A 25,166-nucleotide genomic window follows, 5' to 3' on the forward strand; every position below is an offset into this window, starting at 1 on the left:
AAATAAAGGTCCTGGATGCCTTATGGGATTACCGGAGATGTTATGCAATATGGAAAATGCGAACATCAATGTGAAAATAAATGCTTTCAACGTTGGCGGTAAGTGCAATGAGTCAATGACGGAAGATAGTGGTCGGTTTTTATTTCTCAACTATTTCTCAACGGTTTTTGTTAAAACACTTTTTATTTCGGGATTAAGTTCTGCATGATACGGTCTTTGTGCGGTTGAGATTTTGTGTGTGTTTTTTTTTGCATTAGGAGACCATGAATGTGATGTTACAAAACAACTGTGTTAATCAAAACAAACCAGTAGAATCTGTTAATGTTTACAAATGTCACAGAGCGGCTCTGAGAATGACATCTGGAATTATAAACCTCTTAAGAAGACCAAAAAACGAAGCTGCAAATCACAGATATCAAGGGAACGTGGGACAAAGAGGAGAAAGGACAGCAACCCTGGGACATCATCAGTGCAAAAAACAAAAGTCAACAGTGCTGAAACACACACTGATTTTAACCAGAATAGCAATACTGCTCCCATTTACACTGTAAGCTCAGAATCTGTGGACGTGAATCATGGTGGGACACTTTCTCAGGATGTCCAGGATACAGACACTCAGTCAGGAGGCTTCTGCCCTGTCTGTCAAATGCCATTTTCCCTTTTGGTGGTTCAGTCTCAACAATGGCATGTTGCAGAATGCTTAGATACCCCTGTTGACAATTGTAAAGGTAATGTTTTTATGTGTGTCACACACACAGGTATACAAACATACACACACATATATATATATATATATATATATATATATATATATATATATATATATAAAAAAATAAATAGATATTTTATACACACACACATATATATATATATATATATATATATAAACAAAAACTTTTGTTAGATGCGATTAATCGATTTGAAAGCACTAATATATATATATATATATATATATGTGTGTGTGTTTTGTTGCATAGTATTTGTTATTTAAATTGAAACATAAAAAAATTCATTGATCCTAAGGTTTGATAACTCCGTCATTATTAAAATTATCCATGAATTGGGTGTGAGAAATTTTAATGTTCAATGTTTGTGAGAATACGTATAATATTTAAGAAAAAAATTGTTTAAACTTTTTCTGCCTTCTAATGTTACAGAATGTCCAGATGGTCTTCAATGTACGTCCTCCATTCCCAATCATTACAAGAGGCACAACCACTCTCTGCTCGCTCAGAGTCGAGCGTTGAACGACTGCACGGTTCAAGGCATCTCAGACTTCAGCTTGAAGTCACATAATAATGTTGCTCCTACAAATGGTACAGAGAGCTCAGTGTACAGTGCTTTAAATATATCTGCTTCATCCAGCCAAAACTCATCCTCCGGTGATGTGCCAAAGGGAACTCCCACCCAGAGCAATGCTCTGCTGCTTTTGCGCTCCCCTAACACTGAGGATATCAAGAAAAAGAAAGGCTGGTCTCCTTCCATCAAAAGATCTCAGTCCCAGAATTCATCGCAAGAGTCGAGAACGACAATTCCATCTCCAGTCAAGGCACATTGTGTTCACAGTGCTGTTCAGACGCAGACTAATGAGGTTAAAGAAGAGCTCTTTGAATGTAATAATGATGATTATATCTCCTACTCTCCACTCTCCGAACTTCCAGATGTGGATGAGGAGCACAGGATGCAAAAAAACAATAAAGAGATACTGTTTCACAGTACTGCATTGCAGGAAGATGAAAATGAAGTTGATGATGATTCTCTTAAACTGTTCAGCGATGAAGATGATGATCTGTTCTTTGATATGCTGGACCAATATGAGACTGGGAACAGGAAACATGGACCAGACAAAAACTTAATAAACACCTGTGAGAAATTGCAGACATCGTTAGCACCTGATAATCACCTGACCACTTCCCATTTCACAGGTGTTTCTGATGGAACGTTTCAGCAGAGAGCTCAATCAATGGGAAAACATACCACAACAAACAATGAAGGTCCAAACTCTCTGCTACAGTCACCCCAAAGTTTGGTATTAGAGCATCTTCGGGATCGTATATCTAATCCTGCACGTGTCAACAGTTTGGCTTCACCTCATGAAGAAGTTAACGCCACTTTCATAAACCAAGAGTTGTCTTCCACCCAAACAGCCCTATCCATAACTCAGAAAACACCGTCTATGGCTCCTAGGAGGACTCAGAATAAGACAGGTCCCTCTGGATTAAAGCAAACAGACATTGGAGTGTTTTTTGGCCTGAAGCCATTGAGTGAAAAAAAGGCTGAGGAGGAAGTGAAGGCAACGGTCGGAGAGGCTGATCAGCAAGGGCCTAGGAAAGCGAGGATTTCAGAAGCTCAGGGGGAAGACCAGGGTAGACGGCGTAGGAAGACCAAAGCACCATCTGAAGTGTCCAGTGTCTCGCCTGCTGCAGAAGATGGTTTGACTAGGCCCACGCAAACAGAAGGAAAAAGAGGAGGGAGGGCAGAGGGGTGGAAGAGATGGAGCAGAGGATTAGCGACAGATGGAGAGCCCAAGGAGCCCAAGCGCTGTCCGTTCTACAAGAAAATTCCTGGTTTGTGAACCGCTTAAGGCTTTTGTTTTGACCTATTCAATACCAATTGTTATGATTACATAAGCACTTATACTTCATGTCTTATAAGCTGTGCCAGAATTTTAATGTACCAGAATTTATTTATTTTTGCTATGAAATAGCTCTGTTGTTTAGCTTGAGGGACAATGTTTTAGTCGATTGTACTTTGGATACTATAATATGATATTTCTCTGTTCAGGAACTGGATTTGCTGTGGATGCTTTTCAGTATGGGACTGTTGAAGGCGTCACAGCCTACTTTCTCACTCACTTCCACTCGGACCACTACGGTGGCTTGAAGAAAAACTCTGTCTTGCCCATCTATTGTAACAAAGTATGTCTTCCTGCCTCATTTCACTTTAAAAATCATACAAAACGAATTTTCCTTGCTATTTAGAAACAGAAGAGTTTTACTTGTAATGTAGAAATACTCTAACATTCAAAATTAAAATCTCCCTTCCAAGAAACTAAAGGGATATTGTAGTTCACCCAAAAATGAAAAAATTGACATGATTTGTTCCAAACCTTTCTTCTGCGAAATGCAAAAACATCTATTTCTCAATATCTTCTTTTATGCTCCACATAAGAAAGAAATTCATACAATTTTGATCAACCTGAGGGTGAGTAAATTATGTCAGAGTTTTTATTTTTGGGTGAACTATCCCTTAAAGCTGCAGAAATGTCGTGGTTTTTATATCAGAATTGTCAACACATTAGCATAAAACCTCAGATTTATATGTCAATCGATGTCTAATGCTAAGGGTCAGGACACAGGTGGAAAATGGAAAACCTTTTGGCACAAGAAACCTTCACTACCACTATAAGGGGACTTAGAAAATGGGGAAAGCAAAATGGCATGAAACTGTAGAGAAATGTTTTTCATTTTTTTCCCTCAATGATATTGTCAGGGTGTTTTCATGACAAAATGGTGTTAATCCTGGCAGGTAACTGGTAACCTTGTGAAGACCAAGCTGAAGGTGGATGAGCAGTATGTTCATGTTCTCCCAATGAACACAGAGTGTATAGTACAAGGAGTGAAGGTCACTCTCCTGGATGCTAATCAGTGAGTGTATCTTCTAACTAACGAATGTTTGAAGCCAATTTTATTTATTTTTTGCAGGACCCTATTTTTTTTTTTTCGTAGCTTTATTATCGTTTGGACTGTTCATACAGAGTAAGACCTTAATTACTATACCTGTTTCTCCCCCCCAGTTGTCCTGGGGCAGCCATGTTGCTATTTGTGCTGCCAGATGGCCAGAAGGTACTCCACACCGGTGACTTCCGGGCTGATCCGTCCATGGAGCGTTACCCAGAGCTGCAGGGTCTCAGGATACAGACCCTTTATCTAGACACAACGTGAGTTCCCTACTAACAAAGCTACTTTTCTGTTCTGCTTTCTGTTTCTCTTGTGTCAGTGTGTCTCTGCTAACCACATTACATCACATCACATCAACTGAGACGGATATTAATAGGTTTAAAAAATCTTATCTTACATAGGTATTGCAGTCCAGAGTATACCTTTCCCACACAACAGGAAGTCATCACCTTTGCAGTAAACACAGCTTTTGAACAGGTCACGTTGAACCCTCGTACACTTGTGGTGTGTGGCACCTACTCAGTTGGGAAAGAGAAGGTCTTTCTAGGTGAGTGAGAATATGTTGTCCTGCTTTGCCCAGACCTTTTGTAGACCTTGTGCTTCTTTATCCACTCTTGAAAGGACAGATTGCTCGCCTTTCTATAAACCGTGACTATCATGAATGAGGCTCATAAAAAAAAAAATTGTTTGCAGATACTGTCCTAACTTGCCTTTGAAATGTTCCTGTTCAGCAGTTTGTCTGACTGGCTTCCTGTTCATTTTACAAGATGCATCCATGATTAATGTCTTATGCCCATTTACTTCTAAAGCTCTGATCACATACAGTAGTGTTATCTCCATTCACCAGTAATATGAAATCTCTTTTGACTGTCTTGCTTAATTACAACTTCTTTCCAGATCCCAATAGGTTGATTTTCATTCCTTGTGTATATAGAGATAACATTTTTTTACCTGTCCCACCTGTTACTCTAGCTGTATCGGAAGTGTTAGGCTCTAAAGTATGTTTGTCCAAGGAAAAGTATAACACCATGTGCTGCCTGGAGTCCGATGAGATTGCCTGGCGCATCACTACAGACTGGCAGACGGCCCAGGTGCATGTGCTACCTATGATGCAGCTCAATTTTAAAGTGAGTTTAACTACATTAAAAACTTCTTCGACGTGTTTCTCATATGTCAGTTATAAATTACGAAATGCAAATTTTTTTCATCTGCAATTTTTGCTGTTTGAGATCATAAGCTTGTAAAAAGAGCTGATTATGCTAAACACAATCAATGAGGCTGTTTACTTATTCAATTTGGAGTTTAAAATTCATGCAGAGTTCAGTGTTATCTTAAATTTTCCTTGACAGCGAGTTTATGCTAATGTCGGAGGAAAAAATTAGGATTCTAATTACAGAGACCAAGTGCCAGCGCAGCAGTTCTGGCAGCGGTAGCACTGATTGAGTCTGACTGAAAGTAAATTCTAATGAGATAATAAAGATTAGTCATATGATGTGCACTAAACCATTATACTCCTCTTTTCTCACACATGCCAATGTAGATGTTGATTCAGAGCAATATTGGAGCTGTTCCCAATAATAAGGTGTTTAAATGCCCATGACAAGGAGGAAAAATTTCATGCCGAGGTTAATTGTAGATTGCTCAACATTTTCTTTTGCAGCAACATTGAAAAGTAATTATGCAAATTGAAAGAAAGAAAGAAAGAAAGAATGTGATTGCAATGTGGCATCATTTGACTTTGATTACCCTGTAAGTTTTTGCCAGATACTCTACCATTTAAAAGTTTGGAGTGGGTAAAAGTCTTTACTGCCACTTTTAATCAATTTAAAGCATTTTTTCCTGCATATAAGGAAATTCCTGCATCTTATTGACCCCAAACAACAGCATTGTATATTTACATTTGGATTTATTACATTTGCCCAGGGGCGTAGCCAGAACTTTTTTTCAGCCATATAAGACGCAGTGATTTTATTGGAGTGGCAAAAAACTAAATAAATAAACTCTGCTTCAAATCTAAAGAAAATCACTTAACATGAATCTAACTGTGACCGTGTGTAGCCTTTGTGGAATACCATAAAACGGATGTGAAATGGAACATGCATAAAATGGATTTCGTGTAACTGCACCTCAACAAACACTGGTTAAACTGTTCCCTCTGCTATGAGTGCTGTAATTTCACAGAATGTGACTTGTCGAAACACTGTAGTACATAGATTACACATTTCTCATAATTATTCGTGAGACTGCGTTGCCTTATCCTAGAAGAAATAATAAATATTCATGGCAGCACATGTGCTATGGAAGCTTGTTTCTACCACTGAATAAAAAATAAAAAGGGTAAATGCGACTTAAATCACACTTCTGACATTTTTTTTCTAGCACTTGCAAGTTTACATCTCACGATATATGTGAGATATAAACTCGCAATTGAGAGTTATAAAGTCAGAATTGTGAAATATAAACTCACAATTGTAAGAAAATGTCAGAATTATGAGGTGACTTTTATCCCTCAGAATTTAGACTTTATAACTTGCAATTGAGAGTTTGTGGAGAGTTTTCCCAGACAGGGAACTTCATCCAAAAAAACTAGTCAGCCTAAATGTTTATATGACTAGATGCAATTATGATTTTATTTTCATTTTTTCCTTTCATGTTTTCACAACCGCCCTTTCTTGACTGCACAGAACCTGCGGACACACTTGAATAAGTTCTCCAGGAAGTATGACCAGCTAGTGGCCTTCAAACCCACAGGCTGGACCTTCAACCAAACTGTGAGAGTGGAAGACATTCAACCTCAGACCCAAGGGAACATCAGTATCTATGGTATGTGTCAGTCTATTTATAAAGGATTTAATAAAATGATTGTATTTATCTGAGTCGTTATAGCAAGTGTTTAAGTGCCGTTAGGGAAGTGGATGTACAACAGAAGGGGTTGTTTCTGTAATACCGTATTTGCATTTTGATTGTATAAGAGGAAAAAAAAATACCCTCCAAATATTCCTCCAACTTTTCCTCCAACTTTTCCTCCTTACTGTTTGTCTGGTGACTTTAAGAGCCCTAGGCAAAATGAGTGAGTATTTTTGTCATCCTTTTAAATCAAAATGGAAATAAGGCATTTGACAAAGCAAATAAAGAACACCTTATCATGTTTACTCCATTTGACCGTTATGGCGGTTTAATAGGTTTGCTCCATTTTGCTTAATTGTAGGCCTTTACCAACAAAAATAAATAAAAAATGCAGAAATCACGTTATATTTGATTGATATGTCACACCATCCTTTCCTTAATAAGATTATAGAAAGGATTGCTTTCTATTAAACTGATTTTCAGTGTAGACGCAACATAGCCTTGTCATTCTGTTCCACTAACTGACAAGATTATACCTAATGGCTTTGTATGTGAAATGTAATTACATTGTATTTCTTTTTTTTTTCGCCCTTACTGCAGTTGTAGGAAATGCTGAATGTTGTCTCAGGCTAAGAACAGCATGCCTTGTATTAACAGAATCAGCAGATGTGATTTGACCCAGAGAAAGACACAAGATGTCAGATTTTGCAAGCCCAGGGTTTTAATTTCAGAATATCAGCGGTCTTTCAGCCGAACCAGGTGCTGCCTCAAGCACTTGATGCATCTCATTTCACAAGCTCTGCTGGAATCTGAGACATCCAACGTAGGAATTAATGGGAATTTGTGCTTATTTCAGGTCTTTACACAAAGACACTATATATTTGTACAATAATGGTACAAAAGGTTAGAATATGACTCTGCTTAAGCAGCAGAAATCATTGTTGATTCACAAACTTTTGACGATGGCAAAAACCTATTTTTGTGTAAATAGGTTTTCCCTGCATCTCAAAGATTTTGAAAGATACTTTCCCACTCTGTACTTATCTATTCCAGGTATTCCCTACAGCGAGCACAGCAGTTATCTAGAGCTGAAGCGTTTCGTGCAGTGGCTGCAGCCGAAAAAGATCATCCCCACTGTGAATGTGGGCAGCTGGAGGAGCAGGAAAGCCATGGAGGGCTTCTTCTATGAGTGGCAGACCGAACCCAGAGTCCTTAGCTAGACACCATGTGCCCCGAGAAGCTCAAGCTGTGGAACAAGGCAATAAAGTAAACTGACATCCACAATCAAACCTTTGACCGAACAGTCAGATGGTGCCTTTATTAATTGGACCACTGAGTGTTTTGGGCTGCCTTCTCACTTTTGAAAAGAAGGGACTTCAACCTGCCATTTAAGTGCTGGTTGCACGACGGTTAATAGTGTTTTTACATTTTACTATTGGCTCCCTTGACTGTTTTTACCTTGCCAGTGGCTAATGCTGGAGGGGACCACATATGCTCTCTTATTTTAGGAGTTTTTTTTTTTTTTTACTCTACGTTTCTAAAGGAAATAAACTTGTTTCACACGTGTACTAATGATATTGTTCTCTGAATTGCATATTTTTATTTTATACTTGTGCACATACAAGCAAATTTGACTAAAAACACATTATTTAACAAACCAAGACACTTTGCTGTAAATTTAAATGCTGGAAGTGATCATAATTCAAGATATAAGAATCACAAGATTACGTTTTTAAAATCAGTTTATGTCAGTTTGCCACCATGTGGTTACAGAATATACTGCAGTTAATTGCATTTCAGTACACAGATTCACAGACATATCTGTAATCCCAACATTTATTTACTGCTACTGTAGAGGAAAGTTGTAAATCTGTTTCTATTATTCATTTTTCACTATTCTGTAAAAGTATAACAGGTCTTTCCTCTTTAGTTAGATTTAGTAGAACATGAGCTCAGCAAGCCTTCGTCTAGGCTACACAGGAAAACAAAAGCTACTTGTTTTAAAAACCTGTATGTACAACCTGACGACCTGGGTTGTTTGATCTGGCACTAACAAATCATAAATTCCAGTGAAGCATAGTTTTAGAAATCTCCACTAGCGAGTCTAGAAGTTATAAACACTTTCATCAGCTCATTTTGTTTTAAACAACCGTCAACTGATCTCCAGCTCAGCGCTGCTAGTTACTCACTGAGAAAAAAATGCATGAGAAACTTGATGAAGAGAGAATAGTAGGGGCCTGAAAAATCAGATGAAGACGATAAATAACGTGCTATGAGATTAGGTCGTTTAGTTTTTGTTCTCAGCAGGGTTCAGAATGTAGAGGAACGGAGCTTGAGAGCCGTCGGATGGTCAGTTTTACCTGGAGGGGGAGCGAAAAACCAAAAAAATTAAACTATAGTTATATTGTAGCCCTGATTATTACAAAAGCATTCTTGTACTCTGACTCATGACTACCTCATCCTTGCTAAGTCTTTTTAGGTATCTGTGCATCTCCTCCACTGTGTCTGTCAACAGGTCATTGACAGCCAGGATCTGATCCCCCTTCTGGAACAGACATGGGTTCTGAATCTGCTGACACTCAGACACACTGGAGAGGAAAAGAGATGTGGAGGAAAATAACATACCTTAAACATAAGAAGTATTTCACACATACATGCACATATAGAGGTGTATAGACAGATACTATTGGATAAATTATGTGATTGGATTCCCAAAGGATCGATCTTTTCAGTCCGTGCTGTTTTCATTTGATGAATGAATGGGAACATTGTAGCGCACCTCATCCAATAAATCGAGATAAACTTTATTTTTTTATATGAAGCAAATTCTGTCAGTTTTATAACGAAATTCTAACTATAAATACCGTTTTGGCGTTAATTAATGTGGTGTGACAGACAGTTCAAGCGAATGAATGAATGAACGCCAGAAATTATGTTTAAACATACAATACAATGCCCAGCCTTAATATTGTATAGGCTAATTGTTGTTGTTACATACATCCAAGCAAACTTGCATGAACTTAGCTTAAAAACCAGAGGGCACATGGGCATGACACTTTTGGGGTCAGCTCAACGTTAGAAGTCTTCCAGCAAATAAAGTATTTTTGAAGCATTGACTTAATTTATCAGTGAGAATTGTACCATGGTTTGCCCGCCTCCTCTGTAAAGATCAAGCTGTTCAGCTCACGATGACTTACACGGATTTCCTTCTCGACAATGGTGTGCGTTTCACTGAGGAATGGAAAACAGTGTCAAAATGTAACTTGAGTCCACCACAATTTCATAACTACAGTTGATTGACAACTAATTTCTGCAGTTTTCAGATATTTTCAAACAGTTGTTTTCCATTGAATTATTCTTCATACTAAGGTATATTTAGATAGTACTAGATAGAGATATAAGTCACAGCAAGAGTTTTCAGAGTTATTATTGTTCTGGTTTCTTGCATTGCACAAATTCTGGGATGACATTGATTGACAACCCATTATGGTGGTGCAGAAAGTTACAGAAAAATAAAACTACTAAGCTTCAGATTTTATCCTCTAGGGTGTTTTGTACCTATCTGACTCAGTCGACTCAGTTTGCTGTGTCAAAGAATTGAAGGCTTTTGTGACACAATCCAAAAGACTGCCTTCAGATGAACCAGTCACACTCTGCCTTGAGAGAGAAGCAAATAAATATAATTTATTATTTGCAGCACCGATCAGCAGCCAGTAAAACATTACTGCACAAAGCCTGTGAGTTTATAAAATCAGGCGTCTAAAATCAGCAAGCTCATCTGCATGCAGAGTACATTTATAAAAGACTGCAAAATGACTCTTGATTACCACAAACAAGCTTTCGTACATTCATTGCAACATTAACAATTTTAAAAGATGGAAATCAAATGAGCAGCAAATCAAAGACAAATTGGCCTATTAGACCACCTCATGCTTATTCAAGAAGCTCACAAATGGATTTAAATCTAAAGAGTAATTTTACCAGAGGAACAACAATCGCTGTCTAACAACTTAAAGAGAGGTAAAGGACATTTAAATCTAGAATAAATTTGTCATACCTTGATGACGTGTCCTCTTTGCTGTTCTCATCTAGGGTTTCCTCTTTTTTCATCTCGTTATACACCTGAATACATAAAACAAAGGTATGTTGGTTTTTTAAAGTCAGAATGAATCATGTGTTTGGTTTTTATAAGTGAGAGCCTGTTTTTATTGGTTTAACTATACAATACCCCTGTTGCAGATGGACTGTTCTTGGGTGCTTGGCTACATGGACCATGCTGAGTGGTAACAACTTTAGATGCTGACTTCTTCTTTGGAGGCAGTGGGGGTCGACTATCAACTTTAGTCTACAGTTGAGAAGAGGTAATACTCAGAAATAATGCTGACAAGAGTTACAGTCACACACAAGCATGTGATTGTGAAAGCAATGTTGATGAGTTACCTCTTCAGTGTCACAGAGGTTTCGGTCCCTAGAGTTGGATTCTGCCTTGATCTGAGGTTCAGTTTGTGACTCAGATTTGATATTCTATTAACACAATTTGAAAATTAACTGTAAGTCTCATCAAATTACATTGAAAATGATAAAAAAAATATATGAAATTGCAATATATTTAAAAAAGTAAAATATTTAATATATAATTTGAATAATGATTTTTTCAAAGAGAGCATTCTGATTACAGCTTTTCACATTAGGCAAAATGTCTAACCTTCCAAACCCCGGATAAAGCACTGTACCATCTATCCACCTCCTCACTGAAAAAAACAACAGAGCACATATAACAGCACTACAACTACTATCCTTTATTTACTGGCCTTTATGGTAAAGCAATGATAGTCATAGCAAACCTGGTGTCTCCAATGAATAAATATTCTCTTTGGACCTTCTCTTTTGGATCTTCTGTTTTCATGAAGAGCACAGAGGATGAAGAGCACCTGAAGTTTTTGCAGATCCATTCAAAAGCTGAATGCGATTCAGGGCGCGTATACAGCTGTGTGATGCTACATAAAATAAAATGATTGATAATACAATTGCATAATATTAACCGTTTTTACTCATTTGAAAAACATTCAGCAGATTTTGTCTTACGTGGAAACCACAATGGATTTTATATAACTGTCTCTCTCAGTGGTTTTGTAGTATTTTAGCTCATGGCTGCTGTCTTTTGTCTTTGCGAGCACAAAGAAGCGACGCTTCCATGCTGTCTGCAATGGACAATGAAACTTGACATACAGAGATAATACATGCAAACTGCTGATATTTGTGTTTAGGAAATCTAAATATTATACCTTCATTTTTATCTGGCCAGAAGGAGGGGACTTGTACAGATAACCTGAGTATACTTCGTTTGCCTCAGCTGCTTCATTGTGACATGAAGTATTGGAATCTGTTGCAAAAGAGTACATGTGATCAACCAGACAATTAGACAAATGTTTTCTTCTGATCTCTTTTCAATTCCATTCTGGTTCCAGTCATTCTATATTGTTCGAAATAAATTTCACACATACCTGATTTACTTCTTGACATTTGGATGATGTTGACTCTGCTAAAACAGACATGATATGTGTTGTGAGTGATGTCTTCCTCACACACATCTGACAATTGTTAAGTAATGATTAATGCTTGAGAATTTACAAAATTGAAAAAGCCACAGTGCTGTAGCTATTTTACACAAATGTATTCATAAAGTAAAAAAACTATGATCTTCACACCAGATCTTAAAGGGACGGTTCACCCACTAAAGCTAAAATTCTGTTGTTTAGTCACCCTCATATCATTACAGACTTGTATGCTTTATTTTTGTGGAACACAAAAGACCATACAATGAAATTCAGTGGGTCTAATGTTGTTTTGTACAAAAACAGTTTAAACATTCTTCAAAATATCTTCTTTTGTGTCCTGCAGAACTGTAAGAAAGCACTGTAAAGAAATAAAACCAGGCAGTCATAAGATCAGTAGACCTGCAATAAATACATTACCTTCACTACTGTATGTGTTGCAGTTAAAACAGTGTCCTCCTTGCCGCTGTCCTGTTTTCAGAATGGATGATATGATTTTGAAGGAAGCCAAACTCCTTTTGTCTTTGAAGGAGGAGTTTCTAGGTATGTCACCAAAGAGTCCTCCCTTTATTGAAAGCATTTTTTTTTTTTTTAGGTGAACACGAACAGAATTCTTTTTTTAATTGAAACTAGCAGATTATTACTGGTATTGACTAAAAGCGATGCAGGGTGATTTTCTTTTCCTTAATGTCTCAGATAGTTGTGGTTATTTATGCAAATTTCTTCCAATTTCTTTTTTCCAATTTCAAACTTCTAGAAAAATTCCACCACATTTCAGCTTCCTTGATAAAGGTGCACGCATTACCTTGTTTTTGGTCATTTATTATAGAATTAGATTATGTCATATATGTAGATAATACATACTGTATATGTAATACATGTAATACATTTGTACTTAGTACATTGAGGCATATTTCCAATATTTACATATGACTATATTTAATATACTTGTAATAATGGTCACTAATAATCGTCTAAAAGTCACTACTGTTTAATAATAGTCAATAATACTATCCTCATAGGCATACGATCAGATAAATTATTGACACTCATCAAGGGTCCTAGATGACTAAGATGAGTGCCTTGATTTTACATCTTATAAGTAAACAATAAGAAACTACTTGCACATGGACAATAAATTAATGATTAATTGATCACTCTCAGTTAGAATCAGATTATGTCTGTATGTGGTTTTTGGTTGCACTTCATTTTGATGGTCCCTTTAACACATTCTGTTGACTATAAGTAACATTGCACCTTAATGTCTACTAACTCTCATTAGAATGTTAGTAGAGTATTAGTAGACTGGTATGGTTGGGGTTAGAATAGTTACTTATAGTTAGTAGAATGTCTTTTGGGGGACCATCACAATAAAGAGTTAGCTGATATTAAGCAGACAGTCTACTAATACTCTAATGTTCAGAATGTTCAAAAGGGACCATCAAAATAAAGTGGTATTTGTGTGTGTGTGTGTGTGTGTTTGGCTTTCTGGGAACGATTAACACAAGGAACTAAGATGAAGTCTTAAAATGCCAAAACATTCCTACTGTGCATTTCACCCGGAACAGGGAACAATTCCCTTAACACCTGATGTACTTGTTAAAACATAATATCCTAAATGAAAAATCCACAATCTGACTTGTAATGCAGCCTGGAATGAAATCTTAATCACAAGTTCCTTCATTTTGCCAGAGGACAACTGACCCACCGACTGAGCCTGGTTACTCCCGAGGTTTTTTTTCTCCATTTCTGTCACCTGATAGAGTTGGTGTTCCTAGCCCCTGTTTTTGGCTTGCTTAGTTGGGGGACACTTAATATTCAGCAATATTATTGATTTGACTGCTCTGGCACTACTGTATGAGAGCTGAGCTGGGTGATGACATCACTGTTTTCTGCAGAGCTGCTTTATAGGTGAATTGGAATCAGTGCAGTTTCAGAAATCACCACTAGAGAGACCTATTCGCTGTAGACACCCTGGAGACATATAACACCTGATTTGAGCTATCCGTTGGCATTCCCATTTATCTCAGTGACATATGCAGGACCCCAAAAATCTGCAATATGAGATCTGCCATCTTAGTTCTTGTGACCACAGAAGTTTTGAGCCAACAGTCAATTGCAGCCAGTTGCGTCAAACACCTTGTGTTAAGAAAACCACAGTGTTAAGACACTTAACACCTTGTGTTAAGAAAACTTGTGTTAGATTTCATTTGTTTAGAAGTCTAACCAACACCGTCTCTACTACACTGGACGTGACAGTTGACACATTGCGTTGCAACAGCTAGAAGCTGTCTACACTGGACACAAAGCCAACGTTCCTATGAGAAGTATCGCGAGTGCTTGGAGTATACGTCATAAATAGACCGAGGCATCAGTGTACAGATGGGAATTTGTCGTGATACTCGCGATACTTACAGTGTAGACCGCATCACTAATTATAATGTGTTCTATTGTTGCGTCGCATCACGCCGCTCATGTCCTTTGTAGACATGGAAGCATCGTGTCCTTTCTAACTCAATTAAGCATATTGGGTGTGTGCATCATAGATATCAGTCATCAGGTAAAAGATGACAGCACTCCTCTGGTATGCTAAAAAGTGTGCCAAGTCTTTATACTGTAGGAAAGGGCAATCAGTCAAGAAGAAAGACTAATTATGGTTACAATATATTATTAGACTAAAACATTATTTAAAAATAATAAAAGTATATACAAATTAAAAGAAAATTGCAAATATGCACAGCACACACACACAAAAAAATTTGAAAAATGTTTTGTTTGTGTGTGGTAACTGGTAATCAGTTGGATCTGAGGGCGTGGTTTTAAATATACAAAAACATTCTGACATCACTGATGGGAACAATATGTGAGAATAAGGAAACACCTTTTTGCATTATGAATCATCTTAAACTATACATTTAAATACATTTTGGCTCCAGAAATACACACTACCAAAAGTAAAAAAAGTCTCTTTTGCTTACCAAGGCTACATTTATTTGGAAAGAAGTAAAAACAGTAATATTGTGAAATATTATTACAATTTAAATTCTCTATTCTATTTTAATACATTTTAAATTGTTATTTATTCCTGTGATGGCAAAGCTGAACTTTCAGTAGCCATTACTCCAGTTTTCAGTGTTTCATGATCTTTCAGAAATAATTCTAATAGCTGATTTGCTGCTTAATATTTGTGTGGATTTTTTTTTTTTTATGGACTTGAAAATGAATATAACTTTTTTGTAGCAAACTTCTACATTGTCTCTTTTGATTAATTTAATACATCCTTGCTTAATAAAAATATTATTTATATTATTTATTTATTTAAAAAAATCTTACTAACCTCAATCTTTTGTGTAGTATGATTTACATGATTTCCAGTAGTCAGTGTCTAATGTTCAGTTGATCATTAGAATTAATGTTTATTAGTAAAGCCATTGGCCAAAATAGTTTCCTCTAGAAGTAAACTCTGTTTTAGAGGAATCCTAATGTGACTACAACTAAATGTAAAATGAATGTTGAAAATAAATTACCATTAGCAATATCCATATATTCTTCAAGACTTGTGTATTTTGCTAACCACAGTTTATTTCTATGGATAAACAATGGGTTCTCTAAGCTGTTTTTATATCATGCCGGAAGGAAATAGGTGATGCTATATTTGGAAGCCTTTTTCAACTTTGAGAAAGGCGTTGAACTATCCACCTTATCACAGAAAATACAGAAATGTACTGGTCTATAGTTATTTGTAATGTAACTGCTTTGCTAGAAAAGCATCTTGAAGAGGGGTAATTTTAACATGAAATATATAAAATGTATAATAGTTCTTGTTTCCCCTATATGCATCAGCAGCAACATACAGTAAATCTAATCTAATCAATTATATTTTTTGTATATTTTGCCTTCTAGTAAAGTTTCTTGGATGTGAGCCATAGATTCCCTGACAAACCTGCTTTCTTCAATGAGGAAACAACCTGTAATTTTCTGCGATGGATAAGGTTTCTGCAGACCCATTGGTATGTCAGATACAGATCAAAGCATGTTCTAAGAAACCCCTTAGATGAATAAATGGTGCAAATCTCGTTGTTGGTTCTCTAAATTGTACATTTATATGCATGCAACATGTAAATAATGTCCTTTAATGTGATATTCTGTATTCTGTTTCCAGTTTATCTCATTGGATTCCAGACATTGTCAGTGTCATCTTACTAAGTGATGTATCCTTAATGCAAATAACTGTTTCATTTGTTCATTTCTCTGCATGGGTGTCATTTGGGTCCATCATACATTATGAAACATTTCATAGATCAAGTGCCTGCTTCTCTGGGTATTGTGTTCTTACACAGAAATAGTGTCTCCTGTTCAGTGAATTTTCAGTAATGAACCCATTATTAATTGGTTCCTAACAACACTCTCCTATTTTGTTTACCTTGCTCATCCAGGATGTTATATGTGGCTGTGTGTGTATTATGCATACACAACTATACATACAGTTACAATTGGTGTTTCTACAGTTTCAGTCTTGTTGTCTTTCTCCACAATGACACCATTGTTGGTTACCGCCTACATGCATTTCACCTTTTGTAGGTGTCCTCTGATCCGTGACCATTTCATGACAGTAGTGCAGATCTGGATGTCTTTTGTCTTTGGCCCTGATGGGAAGAGAAGATGGAATTTCTGGTTATTCACTCAGGTAAAATGCCCATCTGCCAGTCACAAGCAACAACATCTTATCATGAGTTTGTATTTGGTTGTCAAAACCACCAGATAATACATGAATAAGCTAGTTGGGATATATTCGAATAATGATAAATCTATTATTACTTTAGTCTTATCTTTATAGATACTTTACAATTAGAAAAGCATTAAATTGCTGCAGAAATCAAAAAACACTACTACAGTATGATTTACACAATGCTAATTGTGAGACAAAATCTGATTATGTAGACAAAAATGAGTTAATTCACCTTCAGCACTTCAAAATGCAGGTGTGCTTTTTACAGAATGTGGAAAAACTGGTTTTACTCAGAGACAGTAAAAATGCATGATGGATGTTTACAGTGGAGCTACAGATCTTTGTTCTTGGCTGTGATGGGAAGAGTTGGTGGAGTTTCTGGTTAGACGTTTTGTTTGTTTTTTTAAAAAGTCCCTCTCAGAGTATCAAACAACATCTGAGTTCGGTTCATCATGAGTTTGTAATAAGAATTTGGTTGTGGAAACTATCAGTCATACATGAATAAACCTAACCCTAGATATTTAGTACTTATAATGTGGTACGTTATATATACTATATCTAGTAATAAGTACTAACATATCGTTATAAGTACTAATATAAATGATTGCCATATTCAACAGGATTCACTTTACATTATTTTATAATATCAGATTTACCCATGAGCCATGTGTGATTTTTAGTAGGAACAAACAATATTTTGACCCCATATTGGTTGTTGTATAGGCCAATCTTGTATATTTAAAGTCCCCCTGTGGTGAAAATAATGTTGTTTATATGTCTATATGGTGTTTTTATATGCTTTAAGACAAACCATGTGCAAATTCATAAGTCAGCACAATTGCTGAGTATTTTCTCCTTAAAACTGCAGCGAACCAAAGATACGGTTTAAAATCGCTGGTGTTTCATTCTGACGTGACAAACTACCTTGTAACCAATCATGTCAATGTGTGGATCTCTGAGCTGGTGTAAGTGGAGGCGTGGCTAATTTGCATATTCATAGAACCGCATATACTAAATGAGGCAAGGATGTAAAGTTACATTCAAGCTATTTTAAGGCACAAATAATTTTTTTCAAGGAAAAAACATTTAAATATGTAATTTTGGCGATCAAAGATGAGTTTTAAGGGATAAAATGATTGACTACAAGGGGACTTTAAGGGCCCTATTTTAACAATCTAAGCACATGGTCTAAAGTGCTTAGATTGTTAAACGGATCTGCAAGTGCACTTAGGGCTTGTCCGAATCCACTTTTGCTAGTTTAATGACGGGAAAAATGGTTGGCGCGATTGGCGCATGGTCTAAAAGGGTTGTCTCTATTCTCTTAATGAGTAATGGGTGTGTTTTGGGCGTAACGTGAAATCCCTTTAAAAACAAGTTGTGCTTGCACCATGGCGGCTTGCTATTTTCATGACGGAATTTGCAAGCGGAAAGACTGAACGCTTCTCCAGAGAGGCAACGGATCTGCTCCTGCGCAAGGTTAAAGCACTTAAGCAGATCATCTACGTGACAAGCCGGAATCCTCCATATCTTTATGTACACAATATTAATCTTTTACATTGTAATCCTTTTATTTTTTAATATTTCGTATGTTTGTGTGCTGCTGCACGTCCCTGTGTGTGCAATAAGTGTAACGTGCGTTGTGGACCCGCCTATAGGCGCACATTACTAACAAAAAAAATATTTGCCATCGACTTTTGGAACAATGGCGCAGTCTATTTCAGTTACCTCAACATAGCAACGCGCCAACAATGCGCCTGAACACACCTCGTTTTCAGACCAGCAGCCCATGAGCACACATAGGCTTAAATGCATTTGCTGTTTAAACAACGTGGCGCAGGACGTGAAAATGATAACTGCGTAAGGCTGAAACTAGCAAAAAACACCTGCGTCGTGCTTGGCGATGAATTGCGCCGGGTGTATGATAGGGCCTTTTAGATTTATATAATGTAGCATTAATGTAAATAGATTCTTGTGAAGAGCACTTTCCATATATGAAAGCTTCAGATGCCAGTTGCTGTGTGCATTCATGCATACAAATTAATTCAGTTGTTAATTTCTTAAAAAATACAACAATCTTTATTACTTTTACTTTGAAATGCACAATAAACTCTCTTGTATAATATCCAACTAATCATTAAAATCCATTGATTATACCAATTGTAACCCCCTGAGCTCTATTCATTAAATCGATGGTTTTTAGTGAAACAAACAATGTTAAGAGTTATGTGTTTATGAAAGTTTAATAACATTTCACAGTGTAAGAATGTGCAAATGCATGCTTTTGTACAGCTATATATTAAGTAGGCTACATTTTCAGTAATCCATCTAAACATTTAAATCAATGTATAATGATTTGGAGCAATACATCATTGATTACATGCTTTTCAAAATGAAATAACACAATGACTGTAAAATTGTATATACACAGTATATAAACTATCATATTGTTAGAATTATAAAAAGTACGGAGCTCCTAAGGAGGCATGTTGAGATGGGAGGAAACATTATTGTCAATGCTTTTGCGTTTGCTGGCAAATGTTTTGTGTTCCCCCGAGAAACTTTGCGTTTGCTCACAAAGAACACGAAAGATTTGTGAGCAAATGCAAAGTTTCTCCAGGGAACACTAAAGTGTTTGAGGGGGAAGCACAAATGTTTTTTTGTGAGGGAACGCAAAGGTTTTCGGGGGAAGCAAAAGTTTTTGTGAGGGAACGCAAAAGCATTGACTTTTCCTCCCATCTCATATTTTTTCCACCCCCATGTCCCATTAAGGGTAAAAAAAAGTGCAACTTCAAAAAGGTTCAAATACATGAACAGTTTAGACTTGTGCATTTTTTGTTTACCCCGAATTAACCTTCAGTTCATATTTGTTATAAAGTAATACTTGACTCTTGTTCTTCACATAAACAAACCTAGACTAATATATACCCACTACCACTTATACAGTTTTATGTACATACAGTCTAAATGTTACTCATTTCTTTCACTCAATGCCATTTTGATGTCAGTGAATCTAACATAATTCATTCGCATTGTTTTAAGTGGTTTATGTACAAGCAAAAGAAGACAAGGTACTTTGTCTTTTTCTAATTAACACCCTGGTTTCCACCTGTATAATTAGACTAAAATGAATGAGCTTTAATGTTCAACAGACCTTAAACTAGACGTGTTCAACATTTTTGATAACTCAGTGGTGATAAGATAATTCACATGAGATTTTGTTTCATGTCCTCAGTGTGATGTGCAGAGGCTGGGATCCTGGAAAGCCCAAATAGTGAATTTTACCTGCAGATAATTTCAGTTACATTATTTATAGATCTCTGAGTTTAGTGACTCGCTTAGTCTTCTTAGGTATGTCTGTATCTCTTCTACTGTGTCTATTAGCAGGTCATTGAAGGCCAGGATTTGATCCCCCTTATGGAAACGACGTGAGTCCTGAATCTGCCGACACTCAGACACACTGGAGAGGAAAAGGATGAGAGACAAAGAACAATGAGAAACATAATACAATGTAAGTTGTTCTTTTGTACTCATGTTCATGTTTTCACTATTAAGATACAACTGTAATAACTAATTATGTATAAATGAGAGTGGTACCATGGTTTGCCTTTTTCCCGTGTCAAGATCAGACTGTTTTGACTAATGCAGATCTTCCCGCCATGTGTGTTCGCATTTCACTACAGAATAGAAATATGCATTGATGATATTCAAACAGATGCCACATTTTTCATAGCCTTAGTGCTGAATATAGCTGAAAATCAAATGGCAAATGAAATTAAGAAATTGTTTCCTTGGTCAAACTTTATATTAAGTGTCTTTAACTATGGTTTACTAACATTTAAACAAATCATTTGAAACAATGCACTTCTTGTGTAAGTACATGTTTTACATTGTAAAAAATACCTGCATGTAATTACAACTTTAATTTATCCATATCACCAAACCTGTCCCTAACCTTACCCGTATCCCACCTCAGTAGCAGCAAAAGTATTTTGCAATACAGCATGAAAGTAGTACACTGTACCTAACAATTCATATTTTTTTAAAGACACCTAATATAAAGTGGGTTTCCTTTTATGCATTATACTCTAATTGTATTTCTAGTGTTGAACTAAGGGGGAAGGTGAACTAAAATGATAAAAATCACCTGTTGTTTAAAGGCGCCTCATTCAGCTCAGTAGAGGCACAGTTCCCATTGAAGTTGAGGAGACAAGGCTGAGAACGTATCTCACCTGTACTCATTCTAAGGAAAAAGGTAAGAAAGTGAAACAACAATGACATCATCCAGACATATTCAGCAGAAAAACACAGTTTAAAGCTGCCATGATGTCAGTAAAACTGCACTAAAGTCAAAATGTAGGCTACCGTTTATTTTGATCATCTGTATCCTGGTTGACTGCACCATTGCACGCAGAGAACTCGTGGCCATTAATGGATGTGCTGAAAAAGACAAAATAATAATAAAAATGAGTTTAACTATGTATTTTAAACAAAAGGGCATCAAGAATCTAGATAATTTTAGTGTTAAACAAGGCTCAGCCTCAGACCGATGGTTGCTTAATCGTTCTAGTCAGAGATGATTGCTTCTCTCAAGTATTAAGATGCTAAAACAATGCTAAAACTTAGCATTCATCCATGATCAGACCTGTTCAGCAAGACTGGACATTTCCAAACGACAAAACAGAATGTTCAGCAACGCTAACTTAAGAGTTGTTTTGTAGTCTTTAAATAAACAGAATTACATCAATGTGTAACATCTGAGGCACAGGGGAATGAACTTCGTGAGCACATTACTACAGTATGTGTCAGACGGCAACACGCACTTCATTTACTGTATCTTGCACAACTAACACAACAGTGCAATGTCATGAGGTGAATTGAAGACTTCAAAATTACTTTGTCTGTATGCATGCAGTGTCTGCCTCCTGTTGGACATCTTCCAACGCCGTTTGCCTAATCAGGAAAGACCACAGAATTTAATTAAATGTCTCTCAGAAAATTGCATTTTATCAACAGAGTACATTTCACATTTCACTAGGCCAGTTAAGGGGAAAACACCTACACTGATGCCATCAACATGTATTCATTGTTGTCCTCTGGAGATTCATCCTGTTTCCCATCCTTCTCGTCTTTATCCTTGTTAACTGAAATCTGTCAAATAGAAGTTTGAGTTTTTGTCATATGGAAGTTTAAAAACACTTGTGTTAAAGAAGCATATGCAAAAGTGTAAAACCTTGCGCTCTGCTGGTACTGGAGGTTCGCTGAACTTGCGAGGATAGTCATAATGGTCTGGGGTTGGTGGAGGAGATAACATCAATTCAGGTGCTGACCATCTTTCATCAGACTGATCTTCAACCTTTTGTTCTGAACCGCTCACAGGCGCAGATGTTGATCTACTTCTGTTGTCCTGAGAAAAAGAAAAAAAAAACTATGTGAGCATCCACAACCTCTCAAAAGTTTTCACACACTTTTTTGTTTCTTAGGGTGTTAAAACACTCATCAAAGTACGGTAAAAATAAAGAATCAGTAAGTGTGTCCAAAATTTTGACTGGTAGTTTATATGTACATGCATGTGCGTAAAGATAGAGAGATTAGAGAGAAATATTAAAAATTTTACCTCAAGGGCGTCAAATGTATATCTCCGTTTATCTGATTTCTGGGTCTTCAGGGCTTTGCACCAACCATCCACATCATCACTGAAAACACCAGAAAACATTTAGGCCTACCACTACTGTTTTGGAAAAAACATCATCAGTTGTTTTAAAATTAAAATTAAAAGTTTAAACAAAACAATTTCTAGAATTATATTAACAGTATATAACTTATTTTAGAAGTATAATGATTAAGCGACTGCTTAAAGACTCTTATTCTTACTGTGTCTTTTTCTTTTAATTTGATGTCTCTTTGTTTATTTCTTTTTTTTTTGAAGACTCAATTTTTAAATGTGTATATCTTCAAAACCAAAAGACTGGCTAAAAGCCACACTTCATGGAGACTTTTATTATTTTTTTGTCTGTATCATGCTGGCTTTCATGGAACTATGGTATGACAATGAGAGATATGGTCAAAATGATGGTTGCAAACCTGTTTTCGCCAATAAGAAAGTAGTCTCTGCTGTTTTTGTGTGTGTTGTCTTCCACCCTCAAGAACAGCACAGAGGATGGAGGACACTTGAAGTGTTTCTGAATCCAGTCCCGCATCTGATGTGTCTCTAGGCCAGTAAACATCAAGTTGATCCTTTAAAACAGTAAGAATTTCCCATTATAGTGTGAAAATATGTTTATTTTTGAGTGTGACAGTATTTTCCTTACTTAGAAAGGTCTATCTCTCCCAGAGGTTTGTCTCTCTTTTCGTCGTTTGTATAATATGTCAGATGGTAGGCGTCTTCGTCCGTCTTGGAGAGCACAAAGAAACGGCGCTTCCATGATTTCTGTGACAGATATACCAGGTAAAACTGTTAAGTTTCATGAACAGAGAAACTGTCTTTGACAGACTGCAGATATTTCAATTTCAAGTTGAAATGCAATATGAGACATACGAAGGTTTTTAAAAAGGCCGGTTGACCAGGAGACTTGTGCAGGTATCCAGTGTACACTTCCTCCACCATTGCTGCTTCTTTGTAAAACTTTGCAGTTGTTGCTGCAGAAACGTGAATAAAACCGATTAACATTAAACACGTAGATAATGACAAAATAAATTGAGTGGTAGGCTTTCTTAATTATAACATTTATCAAGAGGTTTTAGACTTACTTTTATTTTTGAACATGTTCATGTCGTGGCTTTTGTGCTAAAATAGATGTGAAATGTTTAATTTGTTTTACTGTAAGCACTGAAATCAGATACAATCGTATTTGAAAAAACATTTACATAAACATTTTGTAATATATATATATATATATATATATATTCAGTGAAAAGTCACCACAAAACTAAATAAAATGCAATGGAAATGAACTATTTCCATATTTCATTCATAATATGCTGTGAATAGTATCAGCATTATTTCTATACAAGCATCACAAAGCAGAATCATCATATCAATAGCCATATTCTATAATATTATTGTCTTACCTTGTGTCTCTGTAAAAGTAGTGTCCTCTGAAAAGTTATTTAGCTCTCTCAACGTGCGTGTTATGATGGCAGATTAGGAGGAAGCTCGAGGCTTTTTGTTTCTTCCAGAGAGTTATTCTGGTAACAGGAGGAGTTTCTGGTCATATGTAAGCTCAGGCTTAAAGGTCCCTCCCTTTTGATTGAGTCAGTCATTAGTTTGTGGAAATTACCAGACAAACAAGACGATCATAATGGCTTTGTGGTATTGTAGAAAACTTGATACTACAAAAAGAAATTAGCTTCCGAGCATATGCAGGAAACTGTAACTGGAAATATGTACAAATATACACTGAAACCTGGCACTTTTCCAATTTATCAGAATAAAGGGATTTTTTGTGGTTAGAAGCTCCTGGTTTCCCCTAGAAATGCAAAAGGTTCCAGCAACAACAAAAAAAAAAACCATACAATGGAAGTCAATGAGACCCATCAACTTTTTGGTTACAGAGATTCTTCAAAATATGTTCTTTTGTATTCAGTAGAAGAAAGAAATTCATACAGGTTTGTAATCAACTTGAGGGCGAGTATCTGAGTAAAGGATTTCACCCCATTTTGGGGTTAAATTGGAGTAAATTTCATCTAACAGTAGGGGGGAACAATAAACAAAAAAGATTTCAAGAGCAATTTTTGATGGGGACACTAATAATACAGCCAAAATTGTACTTGTAGTTTACACAAAGGGATAGTTGTTTAAATATGAGTTAGGTAGGTTCACCACGCGGTCATATTATAATTATTAAATTATCTTGTGTCCCCCACATAGTATATTAGGTTTCGTCTGGGACAGACAAGACCACTGATCTGCTACTTAACATCATATTGAGCAAATCCCAACACACCGGTAGATCTACAATATTAGCCTAGTATCAGTTCACACATAGTGCGTATCGCTGTGTTAGTTGTAGTGGGTGACTAACTATCCAACAAGCTACTATTAAACAAGCCACCAAACAAGCTAGGTAACATTATAATTGCTTTCATAGCAGACGCATGGAAAAATAGATTGGATGTTTTTTTTTTTTTTTTTTTTGTCATGACTAATTTATTAATGACAGCATCATCTATATTAAAGAGAAAATAATCAATTCATCCAACGATTAAAGTGAATAAGATGGCCTTGACAGCCGACTTACTGGAGTTCCACAACTACTGAAGAAATGTAAGCTTAGCGTTAAGTTCTGCCAGGAAGACTCAATCAGCGTGTCATGAATTAACTCACTTCTAACCAATCATGTGTTAACACTCTCAGTA

At 36.4% G+C, this 25,166-nt stretch overlaps 2 protein-coding genes across 5 annotated transcripts; one reads left to right on the forward strand and one right to left on the reverse strand.

Moving 5' to 3' along the window:
- Nucleotides 1-72: 72 nt before the first annotated feature.
- dclre1a (DNA cross-link repair 1A (PSO2 homolog, S. cerevisiae)) lies at nt 73-10,884 on the forward strand. Of its 4 annotated transcripts, XR_014630144.1 has the most exons (12): nt 73-728; nt 1,158-2,567; nt 2,785-2,918; nt 3,529-3,647; nt 3,797-3,940; nt 4,082-4,227; nt 4,653-4,807; nt 6,365-6,503; nt 7,581-7,793; nt 9,043-9,166; nt 10,620-10,668; nt 10,767-10,875. XR_014630144.1 is itself a non-coding variant. In XM_084434418.1 (10 exons), exons 1-9 carry the CDS (start codon nt 332-334, stop codon nt 7,745-7,747), a joined length of 2,811 nt encoding a protein of 936 aa, XP_084290544.1. In that variant the 5' UTR covers nt 73-331; the 3' UTR covers nt 7,748-7,793; nt 10,767-10,884. The 4 variants fall into 4 exon arrangements, 2 of the variants coding, with proteins under 2 accessions (XP_084290544.1, XP_084290543.1); XR_014630145.1 differs by lacking the exon at nt 9,043-9,166; XM_084434418.1 differs by lacking the exons at nt 9,043-9,166; nt 10,620-10,668 and having other exon boundaries at nt 10,767-10,884.
- Nucleotides 8,099-23,666, reverse strand: LOC311306275 (uncharacterized protein). Its single transcript, XM_084434596.1, has 23 exons — nt 23,347-23,666; nt 23,120-23,238; nt 22,893-23,045; nt 22,426-22,504; nt 22,042-22,215; nt 21,871-21,959; nt 21,705-21,761; nt 21,174-21,248; nt 20,956-21,051; nt 20,440-20,485; nt 20,143-20,249; nt 12,032-12,069; nt 11,813-11,910; nt 11,613-11,728; nt 11,372-11,524; nt 11,233-11,278; nt 10,968-11,051; nt 10,756-10,872; nt 10,585-10,649; nt 10,086-10,184; nt 9,669-9,758; nt 8,983-9,115; nt 8,099-8,887 (listed from the first exon to the last, which is right to left on the reverse strand). Exons 1-23 carry the CDS (start codon nt 23,476-23,478, stop codon nt 8,828-8,830), a joined length of 2,226 nt encoding a protein of 741 aa, XP_084290722.1. The 5' UTR covers nt 23,479-23,666; the 3' UTR covers nt 8,099-8,827.
- Nucleotides 23,667-25,166: the final 1,500 nt, after the last annotated feature.

The sequence above is a fragment of the Rutilus rutilus genome (assembly GCF_951802725.1).
Source record: "Rutilus rutilus genome assembly, chromosome: 16".
Classification (NCBI taxonomy): Eukaryota; Metazoa; Chordata; class Actinopteri; order Cypriniformes; family Leuciscidae; genus Rutilus; species Rutilus rutilus.

Bases quoted from the DNA above. Each gene is read 5' to 3' on its own strand.
- LOC311306275 (XM_084434596.1), bottom strand. From the start codon at position 23,478: ATGTTAATCGGTTTTATTCACGTTTCTGCAGCAACAACTGCAAAGTTT. The intron at 11,279-11,371 runs GTTTGCTATGAC...TGTTTTTTTCAG, and splicing joins TTATTCATTGGAGACACCAG to TGAGGAGGTGGATAGATGGT. The intron at 10,650-10,755 runs GTATTGTATAGT...TTATGTATTCAG, and splicing joins ACAGTCCATCTGCAACAGGG to GTGTATAACGAGATGAAAAA.
- dclre1a (XM_084434418.1), top strand. From the start codon at position 332: ATGTCACAGAGCGGCTCTGAGAATGACATCTGGAATTATAAACCTCTT. The intron at 729-1,157 runs GTAATGTTTTTA...CTAATGTTACAG, and splicing joins CCCTGTTGACAATTGTAAAG to AATGTCCAGATGGTCTTCAA. The intron at 4,808-6,364 runs GTGAGTTTAACT...TTGACTGCACAG, and splicing joins TGATGCAGCTCAATTTTAAA to AACCTGCGGACACACTTGAA.